General features: G+C 58.0%; 1 protein-coding gene across 2 annotated transcripts in view; it reads right to left on the bottom strand.

Annotated features, from left to right (window-relative positions):
* The window catches only part of MORN1 (MORN repeat containing 1), a 71,546-nt gene that overhangs the window by 30,261 nt on the left and 27,854 nt on the right, over positions 1 to 13,431 (bottom strand). The window contains exons 9-11 of one of the 2 annotated variants that reach the window (XM_011930990.1): positions 12,154 to 12,277; positions 11,000 to 11,166; positions 7,736 to 8,021 (exon numbers count right to left, since the gene is read on the bottom strand). In XM_011930990.1, the coding sequence (XP_011786380.1) occupies positions 8,005 to 8,021; positions 11,000 to 11,166; positions 12,154 to 12,277 (308 nt within the window). In that variant the 3' untranslated portion in view covers positions 7,736 to 8,004. Of the gene's footprint in view, positions 1 to 7,735; positions 8,022 to 10,999; positions 11,167 to 12,153; positions 12,278 to 13,431 lie in introns of those variants that run through there. The other variant, XM_011930989.1, reaches the window with a different exon arrangement.

Below are 13,431 nucleotides of genomic sequence, written 5' to 3'. Positions count from 1 at the left end.
TTTTTAGTAGAGACGGGGTCTCACCGTGTTATCCAGGATGGTCTTGATCTTCTGACCTCGTGATCTGTCCGCCTCGGCCTCCCAAAGTGCTGGGATTACATGTTGTGAGCCACCGTGCCTGGCCTCGTTGCTGAATTTGTTCCCCACTCCATGTCCTTGAGTGCATTTTACAAACCAGGAAGTTTTTCGCCTCACATAACCCAGCACAGTCGTCCTGGGGCAGGGCACGCCTCAGGGTCAGACCCCAGCCTGGGCTTTCCCATGGCCCAGTGATGTCCCTCACAGGAAGGAGATCAGCCTGGGACCACACATTGCAGAGAGCTGTCATTGTGTCTTCAGTCTCCGTCGGTCCGGAACATTCCCGGGCCTTTCCCTGACTGCCATGGTCCTGGCATCTTTGAAGCTTCCAGGCCAGGTCTTTCAGGGAAGGTTCCCCCGTGTGGCCTTGTCTGAGGTCTCATCACAGAGAGACCTGGGTTACGCATCGTTGGCAGGAAAGGCATGGATGCGACGCTGTGGTCTGCTCAGCCCACACTGCCGGGTGGGGCAGGATTTTCACTGATCCAGTACCAGTGGAGTCCACCGTGATGGCTCCGTGAGGGTGGTGGGGTGTCTGCATGGGGAGCTGACTCCTCCTCCCTCTGCCCTCCGTGGGGGAAATTCCTCCATCCTGTCCCAGCCTGGATCTGCTGCTTCTCCAGGGAACCCCAATTCTTTTCAGATGCGAACCTAGGTGCTGTCTGCTCCTGTCTGCTGGGGAGCCACTGCCCACGGGCCCTGGCAGAGCTGGACAGAGAGTGCACACGCACGCACACCTCCCCACACATACGCACACCTCCCCCCACACACGCACCTGTGCAGGCATACGCACGCACCCGCACGCACACACGCACCTGCGCAGACACGCACACACACACATATGTGCAGGCACGCACACACACACATGCACCTGTGCAGGCACACACACGCATGCGCATGGACACACGCACCTGCGCAGGCATGCACACACGCATGCACACACACACGCACCTGTGCAGGCACGCACACATGCACATGTGCACCTGCACAGATGCACACACATGCACACACGCACCTGCGCACACATGCACGCGCACCTGTGCAGGCATACACACACATGCACATGCACGCGCGCACACACACGTGCAGGCACACACACACAAGTGTACCTGTGCAGACACGCACACATGCACCTGCGCAGGCACGCACACATGTGTAGGCACGCACACACATGCACACGCGCACCTGCGCAGACACACACATGCACGCACACACACTTGTGCAGGCACGCACATGCATGCACACACGCACCTGCATAGGCACGCACACACACATGCACACACGTACCTGTGCAGGCACATACACATACGTGCACACACACACAGCCGTGTGTACGCAGACATGCACACAAACGCACAGGTTCACTTTCCTCTCTATGATGCAAACCCCCAGTTCACGCCCCTGAATGCAAGCCCAGGGTTCCTTCTTGTCCCCTCTTCTTTGTGTCTGTAGGCCCTGCTGCACTCTCAGCGCAGGGATACCCCCGGACGCTGCCTCCATCACCCCCTCAGGCCCCGTGCTTGGGGGCTTCCCTGCTCCATTGGGCCCAACACCCAGACACAGCTCTGAGACCCCAATGGCCACCTCACTTGGCAGGACTTGATGGCTTTAGGACTGAATTGTTCCAGGCGGGAAGGGGAGGGAAGAACAGGAAGGAACCTGGGAGAAGAGAAAAGGACCTGTGGAGGAGGAGGGAACCTGAAAGCTTAAGCTTTTACCCAAAAGAGCAGCCACCTCCAAAGAGGCTGCTTAACCCCAAGGGAGGGGTGCTCCACCCGCCTGCCAGCCACAGAGCCCCTTGGCACCCACACGCCTGCCTGAAGGCAGAGAATTAACCTTGCCCCCTCCAACATCCCTGCTTAGTTTTAGACAGACGCACACCCCAAAGTCTGAGTTCATTTCCATTTTCATCCACTGTTCTGGCATTGGAAGCAACATGATATCTTTTTATACTGTATTTTTCTGGGACAGTCCCTCTATATGATGTGATTCCTAGAAAAAGAATTTATAGCACAAACATTCCTTTAAAAATATGGCTCTTTCATGCTACTCTGCCGTAATTAACCATAGACAATTAATATTTAAAGCTGTTACCACCCCGCGAGGCAATGAAATTTACTGAAATTCTCTGCTGCACATTCAGACACTTTTACTGGCAAGACTGAATTAGTGGCAGAGGGCACCTTGATTTTTAACATCATCTTACAATAATGATTGATTCTTCATAGATCCCATCTGATGAATACTCAAAACCATTTGTCCAACACATGAAAAAGAGAAACCACTCAGATCTGTTGAAAATATTCACTGGGAGGGTTTTGTGCATTAAACCAAAAAAAAAAAAAAATAGAAGAAGAAAAGAAAAGCAACCTGACGTCCTCTCACGCCTGCGGCCTCTCTACGTTCCCAAATCCAATTCACAGGGGATTGTTTGAGGCACTGGGGCCCAGCCGGCCTGACCGTGTCCACCCGCCATGGGCAGCACCTGCACTCCCACTCAATGGCCCAAATTACGGGGCCCAGGCAGACACCCCACTGACAACAAGGGACACAGAAGGGCTCTGTGCTGCAAGCTGTGGGTGGGAATTACAAAAGGTTAAGAGACTAAATATAAAAATCCTTTGAATATAAAATCAATGTGCTTTGTTACGAAAATCTGGGTGCTGTAATTTAACCCAAATAGGGTTTAGAGTATCTGGCAATAGTCCACGCCTTGGAAATCGTCTTTTCTTCTCAACGAAATGCAAATCCTTATTTGAAAGTTAAAAACAACTAAACAACTGAAACATTTCATATCAACAAAATAATAAAATACTGTGATGTGCAATTATGTATCACTGACGTTAGGCCTCCAGAAAGAGAAAGGATTTGCCCTCTTTGTGGACTTATTTCTATGAGTGAAAGGCAGGTTTCTGGAGGGTTTGTTCCCGGCTGCTGTCGGGTCTGGGAGGAAAGATGCCTGGGACCCCGAGTCCACGTCAGTTTGTTGGGGGCGAGTGTGAGCTCCCAGGGAGCCTGTCCCTGGGATGGGCATGGCTGGGCTGAATTTCCAGCCTCCTCCACAGTGGAGCAAGGCCTGTGCTCCCCACAACATGGGCATGAGGGGCAGGGCTGGAGGTGCTCCTGGGAGACCCCAGTGGCCTTGACCCAGCAGGAGGTGCCTTCCGGGGCCTTCAGTCCAGAGACCTTCAGTCCAGAGACCTCAGGGGCGGCACGGGGGTGACAGGTGAGCTGGGCATCTGTGGCAGGTGTTTATCGGCCCCTGGCTGTCGCCCTGAGCTGCAGAACATGCTGAGACATTGGCAATTGCTTTAAAACGTGAGGCGGCTTGGCTTGGCTTGGCTTGATTTCAGGTCTGACTCATGTCCATGCTCTCTCAAAGCTCTCCTTCTCTCCCTCCTCTCCCCAGGGCAGCCCGACCTCTGTGCCCCAAAGCCCAAAGGCTGTGAAGTCTGAAGGTGGCTGAGAACATTCCAGCTTGTGTTTGTGGCAGGTGGAGCAGCACAGGGAGGCAGCACATCCCACTGGTCGGGCCGACCCAGCTCCCCACGCACGACCCCCGGGGCAGAGGCCACAGTGAGGCCTGTCGGGTGTCCTGCCAGGCAAAGTCCAGCTGGGACTGGCGGGGGTGCTGCTTGAGCACAGCTGCCCAGGGTGGCCGGGTCAGCGCCCGTCTCCCACGCTCCCCATACACTCACCCCTAGCCCTGGGCTTTCACTGCAAAAGCGGCAGGCTTAGAGTCTTGTGGAGATGGAGGGTGAGACTAAAGGCTGTTTCAGGGTCACAGCAGGGCACCCCACCCAATTCCTTACCAGAGATGCGAGTGAGGGTCCCTGGGCTCCTCCTGCAGGGGTGACGGGAGACTTAGGTCCTTGCCTGCCAGCCCTCTCCAGGACTTTCAAGTCGGTTGGTGCACCTGTGGGGACCCAGCAGGGTACATTCGTGACGAGCCATTTGGCCAAGACAGCCATTCTCCCGTTCTCCTCTGGTAACAGAGTCTTTGCCAGCACGTTGTGCTTCTTGTCTCTGTGTGGCCTAGTCTGGCTGTGTGGCCTGGTGTGGCTGGGCCGTGTAACCAAGTTCTGAGCAATGGCAGTGAGGGTGGAGCCTCCAGGAAGCTTCTTTAGAAGGGGAGGGTCCTAACCCCGCTTTTCTTCACGTTCTGGTTGCTTCGCATTCGTTGGTTTCGTCTTTCTGAACTCTCACAATCACAGGGGTCAAATTCACACGCTTATCAAAAGCCTTAAAGGCGCCAGTGAAGACGCCGCCATCTTGTAGGTTGAGTCTCATTCTGTGGTCCGTGTGCAGCAGCATCTTGCTCCTCTGGCCCACAGTCATGATTGCCGTTCCACCAGATCTGATGTCCACAGTTAAAACGTGGTGCTTCTGAACCTGGCATGAGGCCATCCACAGGCCCACCAATTGGGCTTCCCCCTGCTCGAGGGACGCCGGAAGGCATGCCCCCTCCAGGAATGAGGCCCCCTCCAACAGGAATTAGAGGTCCACCTCCCCCATGAATGCATCCATCAAGACCCTAGCATACTGTTGATCCATCTCAGGAAAAAGACACTTTTTCCCTGCAATGTGTCTTGTGAAACTGTGTAGAGTGTTTGTGAGCTTTTTGTGCCCTCGTTCTGCATTAATAATAGCTAATAATAAATGCACAGAGCAATTTTAAAAACAAAGAAGCGGAGGGCCCTTCTCCTTGCCACTTATGCTTCCCCCTTTCTGCTAGCTGGAATAGGGGCGTAATGGCTAGAGCCTGTGCAGCCATCCAGGACCATGAGGTGGTGCAGAAAGATGACAGTGGCAGAACAGGTAACAGGAACTGGGGTCCCCAGTGGCTGGGGAGGGAGCTCACCTCTCCCTCTTGAGCTCTGATGTGAGAAGTCATCTTGGCTGGACTGAAGTCACCCTCGTGTTGTTTGCTAGAAGCAGCCATGTCTTATCCTAAGCACATGGCCTGCCAGGAGGAAGCCAAAGTGGCAGGGCCTTGGGGAAGCCTGTGCCACACAGCAGGGGGTCAGCGGCGGGGAGGACCCAAGGGGCCTGGCGAGGGCCATCCTGCTCTCTGGCTGTGGCCGGGCTTTGTTGCAGGTGGCTGTTCCTAGTGTGCGTGGTCTGTGACTGTGGGGAGAGGGTTGCCCAGACCTGGAGCTTCCGCCATGGATGCACGTGTCTCAGCCACTGGCTCAGGAGAGTCCTCGGAACGGACTTCGGCAGGCAGGTACCCTGGAGATTTTCTGGCCCAACTTTCTTTCAGGCCTCATGTTGGATTATCTTCTGGCCTGAAGGTCTCTGGCCTGACGTCACTGCCCTGCACATAAGTGGCCGTCCAGGTGGGAGATCCTGCTTGGTGGCTGGAGGGCGTGTCACGGTCGGTGCGGGGTGGGCACTTTCCACAGGTGCCGTCTCTGCAGCCACGGGGCAGGGGTCTCACTGGGCATCCTGCGTCCCATGGTCCCCGGCCCTCTCCCAGGTAAGCACAGAGACGGAAACTTGAGGCTGGGACCAGCACAGCTGCATGCGGCCCCAGGACGCACTGCAGGCCAGGCCAGAGGCTTCAACAGGGCCCACCCCTTGGCAAGGGTCTGGCCAGAGGGAAGGATGCCCATCTGGGAGCCAAGCAAGCAGCGCTGCGACCGGGCCAGGAACGCGTGTGAGCAACGGACTTTGGTTTGTTTTTTTTGAGAATGTGAAGTTCACGCTTACAAGGAAATGATTCCTGGTGTATTTTCCCTGGACACATGGGACAGCCTCGGAACGGCACCCTTTTGTTTTCTTTCAGGACGATGGCTGAAGCCGGCCCCTGGTCCCCGCTGGCTGGTTGTGAGGTCTTCCTTGATTCTAGGGCCTCCATGCGGCTGGGCCTCGGCCTGTCTGGAATTGGCCCACCCTTTCCGGCCTGAGCAGGCGTTGCTGACTGAGGGAGGGGCTCCAGGAGCTGCCTCAGACCTCGGGGTGACACTGGTGGGCCTAGGTAGACAGAGCTGGGTTCCTGACACAGTGGGGCTGATACCTCAGGCCTCCTGGCCAGGACTACTCTTGTCTAAGCCATCATTATTTTAGTTTTCTCCTACTTGGGGATGAATGCTGTCCCGGCTGGAATCGAAACTTTGAAATAACTCCGCTTCCTCTGGAGGGCTCCTGGCCAGCGTCCCCAGTCCCCTAGGGCCTGAGGGCTGCGGTGGGGGCCTGGTTGGGCTCCAGGTACTGAGTGGGGCCCTCTGCCCAGCACCCTGCTGTCCTGGGGCAGGCAGGCCCCACCGTGTCCTAGGGTGCTGTGAAGGCCACGTGTTGGGGGCAGACTTTCAACGGGAGATGGGAATTGGAAAGAATTTCCAAGTTTGTGTCAAAAGTTGTGTTTTTGGAAAAGAATTTCCAAAAAACACAAAAGTTTGTGTCAACTGCTGCATGGAACGAAGGGGTTTGGAAGCAGCAAGCCCGATCAATCAGTCCTAAATGGGATTATGGATTACATAAAGAAGGGAAGATAAAGACTAAAGAGGCCGGGATGGTGGCTCATGCCTGTGATCCCAGCACTTTGAGGGGCCGAGGCAAGCAGGTCACGTGAGGTCAGGAGTTCGAGACCATCCTGGCCAACGTGGCAAAACCCCATCTCTACTAAAAATACAAACATTAGTCAGGTGTGGTGCTAGGGTTAGTCCTGCTGGGTCCTTGGCCCAGTCGTTGAGACAGGAGACAGACAAAGCAAGGACCTGCCGATGGTGCCCCGGGGAAACATGCCCACCAGCCCCTTCCCGTGAGGGAGTTACCCAGTTTTAAGAAAAGGAAAGTAAAAGCAGCCTGTAATCCCAGCACTTTGGGAGGCTGAGGCGTGAGGATTGCTTGGACTCAGGAGTTTGAGACCAGCCTGGGCAACATGGCGAGGCCCTGTCTCTACAAAAAAATACAAAATATTAGCCAGGCATGGCGGCTTGTGCCTGTGGTCCCAGCTACTCTGGAGGCTGAGCTGGGAGGATCGCCTGAGCCTGGGAGGTGGAGGCTGCAGTGAGCTGAGATCACACCATTGCACTCCAGCCTGGGTGACGGAAAGGAAGTAGGAGCCTACTGGAGTGCCCCTCCCTGACTCTGGCCTCCCCCTCCTCTTCTCAGCATGGACTTGACTGCACCAGACCCCAGGCCAGGCTCCTGCCCTCCAGGGTGCCCCTGCACAGGTCGGGGTGGAGGCCAGCATGTTACTCAGTCATCCGTCCTTGGGGTGGACACTGCTGTTACCCTCCCTTTATAGATGAGGAAACTGAGGCACAGAGAGGTTTAGTTTCACATCAGTGTGAAAGCAGCAGCCCAGCCTCCCAGGGCTGGTCTTGGATGCACCCATGAGGCCTAGGCAGAGCTTGGCACCAAACTCCAAATGTCTGGGGTTCAAGCCCCAGCAGATCTTACAAAAACAAAAGAATGTACCTCTAGGTTTCCCAAGGGACATTTCTTTTGTGCTGGATAATTTATGGCTGGACGCTCACATCATCGTCAAGCCAGAAATAGCCTGGGCCGGGCTGAGAGTTGGGGGAGGCCCCCAGACCCAGGCAGTGGGGCTGGTGCAGGGGCCCACGCGGGGTAGGGTGCGATGCAGGCACAAGGCTGGTTTCAATCGAGACCTTGGCTCCGAAAATCTCTCCAAGTAGAAGGCGTGGCGCCCAGTAAGTATTTTTATGCAGAAATATGAGAACTATTCCACCTATGCGGCATAAAACTGCTTCTATAAACTGAGGTGAAGGCAGACGAGGGGGCGCGGGCTGGACCCCCCGTGGCCCTGCTAGCCCGAGGCTTGGCCGCCTTGGCCTCCCGTGGAGGCGCCGGGCCCTGCTGTCCCACCTGGGATGCCCGCATGCTCTTTTATATGAAGAATGGCGCCGGGCTTGCTGCTCCACTCACAGCCGTTGTTTGATGGAGCCTCATCTGATCCTAGAAGAATGAGCTCCCTACAAGCAGACCCCCGAGGCTCTGAGGCTCTGAGGCTCTGGGGCTCTGGCCACCAGCTGGGCGAGGTTTCCGGGAGCAGGGGCACAGGCGTGGAAGGTGGCCCTGGTGGTGGAGGCTCTTCCCAGGACTGCAAGGGCCATTTCGCTGCTGCTTCCTCCCACTTCAGCTGTGTGAGTCACGGATCCTCAGGGAGAACTTGGGGCCAAGTGACCGGCCAGGAGTGCTGGCTGCTGAGAGGGGCTGCTGCAGACAGTGACCAGGAGGGTCACAGGCCACACAGTGCCCGGGAGGGAGGGTGCAGGCGCAGCCTGCCAACCACACCCCTCAGCCTTGTCTCACTGCAGGAGAGCCTGGAGCTGAGCTGAGCTCACGAGGCGGTGTGGCTGGCCGTGCTGAGGTCTGGGGCACCCTTAGGACAGGCACACCTGGACAGGAAGATGTGAGCGAGGCTTTAGGGCCTGCTAGGCTGGCTTAAGGGACAGGAAAGGCGGTCCAGACCAAGGCTCACCAGACTCTGGCTTGGGAGGGGCTGGCCCTGCCTGCCCGCCCCAGGGGCCTGGAGGGTCGGAGTTGGGGCTCCCCCGAGTGGGACAGCCGGGTCAGGGGACTGTGAGGACTCAGGGGTGGCAGGTGGGGCTCAGGTCTAGAGTGGAGAGGCCTCGAAATTTGGGGAGGCAGTGGTGGTGCCACCTGTGCAAATCCTGGAGACAGCCCCCAGGGGACTTGGGGCTGCGTGTGGTGGGCAGGGCCGGGCAGAGACATGGCAGGGACTGAGCTCGCATCGGCCAAGGCAGGTGACAAGGGCTGGCATATGAGGCGCATTTGGGGATGATTCGGGGCATCTCATCAAACCTGGGACATTTACCTGCAAGCGGAAGGTGGTGGCGCACAGCCCACCCCCGCTAAGTTGTGGATCTGGGCTCACCACAGCCTCTCAGATCTGCCCTGTGCTCCTCGACCCAGGAACCTGCGGCCTGTGTCCTCCCCAAGCAGCACCCCAGGCTCAGATCCCAGCTGTGGGGCTGGGGACCTCAGCTGTCAGCTGGGCCCTCTTCAAAGGCCCCCAAACTCAAAGTGCCAGGCATTTGTACAGTGGGGACCCCTACGCCCGACCCCCATTTACCGAGCCTTGGGGTGCAGGGCTGTGGCAAGAAGGACTCGGTGGCTGGCAGCACCCCAGGGCCTCCCAACGCTGTCAAGACTGTTCCCTCACTCTGGCACTGAGATGCACACTGTGCTGCATGGGAGGGTTTGATGCACACACCGCTCGCTGCATGGGACACGCACACTGCTGGCTTCACAGGAGGGTTTGACGTGCACACTGTGCTGGAATGGGACATGCACACTGCACTGCACGGGAGGGTTTGACGTGCACATGGTTCACTGCAAGGGAGGGTTTCACGCACATACCACGCTGCACGGGATGGTTTGATGCGCACACCGCTCACTGCATGGGAGGGTTTGACGCGCACACCGCGCTGTATGGGAGGGTTTGACGCACACACTGCACTGCATGGGAGGGTTTGACGTGCATACCATGCTGCATGGGACATGCACATTGCACTGCACAGGAGGGTTTGACGCGCACACCACACTATATGGGAGGGTTTGATGCGCACACCGTGCTGCATGGGAGGGTTTGACGCGCACACTGCTTGCTGCACGGGAGGGCTTGATGCACACACCACGCTGCATGGGAGGGTTTGACGCACATACCACGCTGCACGGGAGGGTTTGACGCGCACACTGCTTGCTGCATGGGAGGGCTTGATGCGCACACCACGCTGCACGGGAGGGTTTGACACGCACACCACGCTGCACAGGAGGGTTTGAGGCACACGCCGCGCTGCATGGGAGGGTTTGATGCGCATACTGCGCTGCACGGGAGGGTTTGACATGCATATTGTGCTGCATGGGACACGCACATTGCACTGCACAAGAGGGTTTGATGCGCACACCGCGCTGCACGGGAGGGTTTGAGGCACACGCTGCGCTGCACGGGAGGGTTTGATGGGCACATCATGCTGCACGGGAGGGTTTGACGTACACGCCGCGCTGCACGGGAGGGTTTGACGCACACACCGCGCTGCACGGGAGGGTTTGATGCGCACACCGCCCGCTGCACGGGAGGGTTTGATGCGCACACCGCCCACTGCACGGGAGGGTTTGAGGCGCACACTGCGCTGCACGGGAGGGTTTGAGGCGCACGCTGCGCTGCACAGGAGGGTTTGAGGTGCACACCACACTGCATGGGAGGGTTTGATGCACACACCGTGCTGCATGGGAGGGTTTGATGGGCACATCATGCTGCACAGGAGGGTGACAGGCACACTGCGCTGCGTGGGAGGGATTAAGCTTTGACTCAACTCCATGAGTAACTCTGGAATGATCCGTGTGAAGTCTAGGCCACACATTCTATGGAAGTGCAGTTCTCACTGGCCCCAGCCTGGGGGGCAGAGTTGGGGGCTGGGGGGCTCTGTCGGAGCACCTAGGCCTCATCTCCACGAGGAAATGTGAGGCCACCCATGCAGAAGTGGAGCAGCAGGAAACCCAGACCTTGAGAGAGCAGTCGGCGCCGCGGCCCCTCAGAGCCACGGCCAGCGGCCACTGTGGGGGCTACCAGGTGGCAGGAGTGGCTGGGGCCGTGTCCAGGCTGGCCACTGGCCTCGAGGCCTGGGTGAGTCTGCTGCCCTCAGCCAGGTAGACCCAGAAACTCTGCCCTGAGGACCCTATGAGGCTGAGCCCTTGCCAGGCTCAGGGGAGACAACAATCGGCTTGAGCCTCCGCAGCCACCCGGGACTGCTTGTCTCGGGATGTGGGCTGCCTGGCCCTGCCTCCTTTCACCCACACGTGATGACTGACCTTGGGCACGGCTTGCTCCTGCTCTGGCCTGGTTCTGGGTCCCCATGACGGCACATTCCCTTGACTGCTGGGCCTGGGCCCACCCACCCCCAACTGGTTTGTGAGCTCCACTTACCAAGCAGGCCGCCGGGGGTGTCCTCCTGGCCACGGAGGGCACCCAAATCCAGCTCCAAGTCTCTCCTGGGCAGGGGCACGTCGGCTTCTGCACCTCTCTTGGCAGCTCTGGGCCCCGGCACCCCAGCTGCGGGGCTGGACACAGGATAAGGGATGCATTCGAACCCACTGCAAAGGAATGGGGGCAGCTTGGCTCTGCTCACCCCACACCAAGCTGGGGTGCAGGCAGACAGCGTGGTCCATGCCCTGGACCCTGGGACTTGCCTACACTGAGTCCAGGGAGTGCTACTCAGCCTCTCTGGGAGGTCTCCTGCTGGGATGGGATCAACAGAGGCCCAGAGAGAAAAAAGGCCTAGCCAGATAGCAGGTCTCAGCTTGAAGGAAGAGCTGCCTGCCACCCCCATTATTCTTTATGACAACCCCAGCAGCATCATCTCTTGGGTGCATTCTGACTTTCACAGTGGGTCCAAGTTTACCGCAAATGTCAGACTGTCCTTAACCCTGGAGAAGTGCTGGTGGAAAAAGAGAGTGTCAGAGCTGCGGCGGTACACTCAGGCCTGCTCGCCTGGGGCACTGCTAAGTTCTGCCTGTGAACGGGAAAATGCATGGACTGTCATGTGGAGGGGCTTAGAGTGAGGCCTCTTCCTGGAGTCCTGCAGCTCAGGCCTTTGTTTGCATGTGGGTTCGTGCACACACTGGCCTGGTCCAGCGTGTTCCTGGGAGGCCTGGTGATGTGTGCATGGGAGTGGCACCCAACTAGGCCTGGCTGGTAAGGGCTGTTCCCCTCCTGGCTGCATCAAGAGAGGCCTGAGCATCTCTGCAGCCGACCCTCCTCCCAGGAGCACCCGAGGGCCGGAGTCCTGACATCTCCCCTCCAGATATGGACCCAGGCCCAGAGGCTTCGGGGCCGATTGCTGGGGGAGACTGGGGGCTCCGACCAGGGGCTTGTGGTCTCAGAAGGCAAGAGGGACCACAGCAAAGGGTCAGATACTGAAATTCAAGGGAGCTGTTTCCTTAGAACAGATATCGAATATTTCATTTGTCATAACCAGGACTTAGCCCAGGTCTCCAGGGAAAAAAGGACAAGGAATTAATGTGATCTAAATGAACTCAAAACAAACTCCAAACTAACTCATTGGTGTCACACGTACTCACAATGGGGTCTGGATGAGTGTCTCTTGGTTGTCTCTGTCCACTTTGAAAAAGCTGACCTCAGAATAGGCCGACAGCTGCACGTATCTGACGCCCGCTGAGATGTGCAGGACCCGGCCACTCTCGCCTTCCAGGAGAGAGAAGCAGGCAGTGAACACTCACAGGCACCCAGGAGTGGGGTGCGCGGGCACAGGGCTCACCAAGACTCTGCTGTGGGCAGGGGCCCAGGGCAGGCCTCTGGGACACTGTGTTTATAACTCAGCGGGGCCACATTTGCTGGCAGCCGTGACCCCGGGGGGCTGAGTACCCCGCTTGCCCTCCGTGGCCTCTCTGCTCCTCTCCCATGCCCTGCAGAAGTTTCCCGGCCCTGGGATCTCTGGTGCTGGCCCCACTCACCCCAATACCCTGTGCCCCTTGCCTCAGGTCCTGGATCCTGAATCTCCAGCTCTGGGCCTCGGGGATCCCTGGCTCCAGCTCTGCCCGAGCCTGGGGGTGGCACACTATCAGAAGGCGTCTCCTTGCCAACCAGCCTCAGGGGTTCACCTCAGGTACACCCAGGCCCTGGGCTGGTCAGGGGCGTGGGGTGGCACTGGCACTCACAAGCTCCCGGGGCCTCCAACGTGGTCCTCATCCCCCTGGCGGATAGCAGGCCCTCCATGCCCATCTCCCACCCTGACCCGGGAGGGATGGTCCCTCCACCAAGGTACCCAGCACAGGGCCTGGCACACAGCCGGTGCCCACCAAGTGTCTGCTGAGTCAGCTGCTCCATCCTGCACCCCAGTGCTCCTGGGAACCTCAGGCTGCAGGTGGCTCCCAGAGGACTATGCCCCAGGAGTGGACACCACTGTCCCTCTGAGTTGCTGAGTACAGATGCTCTGGGCCCTGCTGGGCAGGTGGAGGTGGCGGAGTTGGGTGTTCAGCCACTCAGAAGACCCCACGTGGGAGCTGGATAGCAGGGAGGAGTGGCTTGGGCACCGTGGGTGGAGGCAAGATGGCTGTGCCGAGAGGAGCAAAGAAGAAGAGGAAGGAGGCCAGGTGCGGTGGCTCACACTTGTAATTCCAGCACTTTGGGAGGATCACCTGAGGTCAGGAGTTTGAGACCAGCCTGGCCAACATGGTGAAACCTGTCTCTACTAAAAATACAAAAATTAGTCAAGGGTGGTGGCAGACACCTGTAATCATCCCAGCTCCTTGGGAGGCTGAGGCAGGAGAATCACTTGAACCCAGGAGGCGGAGGCTGCAGTGAGCCGGGATCATGCCACTGCACTCCAGCCAGGGCGA

This window comes from Colobus angolensis, unplaced genomic scaffold (genome assembly GCF_000951035.1).
Source record: "Colobus angolensis palliatus isolate OR3802 unplaced genomic scaffold, Cang.pa_1.0 Scaffold89, whole genome shotgun sequence".
Classification (NCBI taxonomy): domain Eukaryota; kingdom Metazoa; phylum Chordata; class Mammalia; order Primates; family Cercopithecidae; genus Colobus; species Colobus angolensis.
The sequence above is the reverse complement of the archived record's forward strand: the minus strand, read 5'-3'. Positions and strand labels throughout refer to the sequence as shown.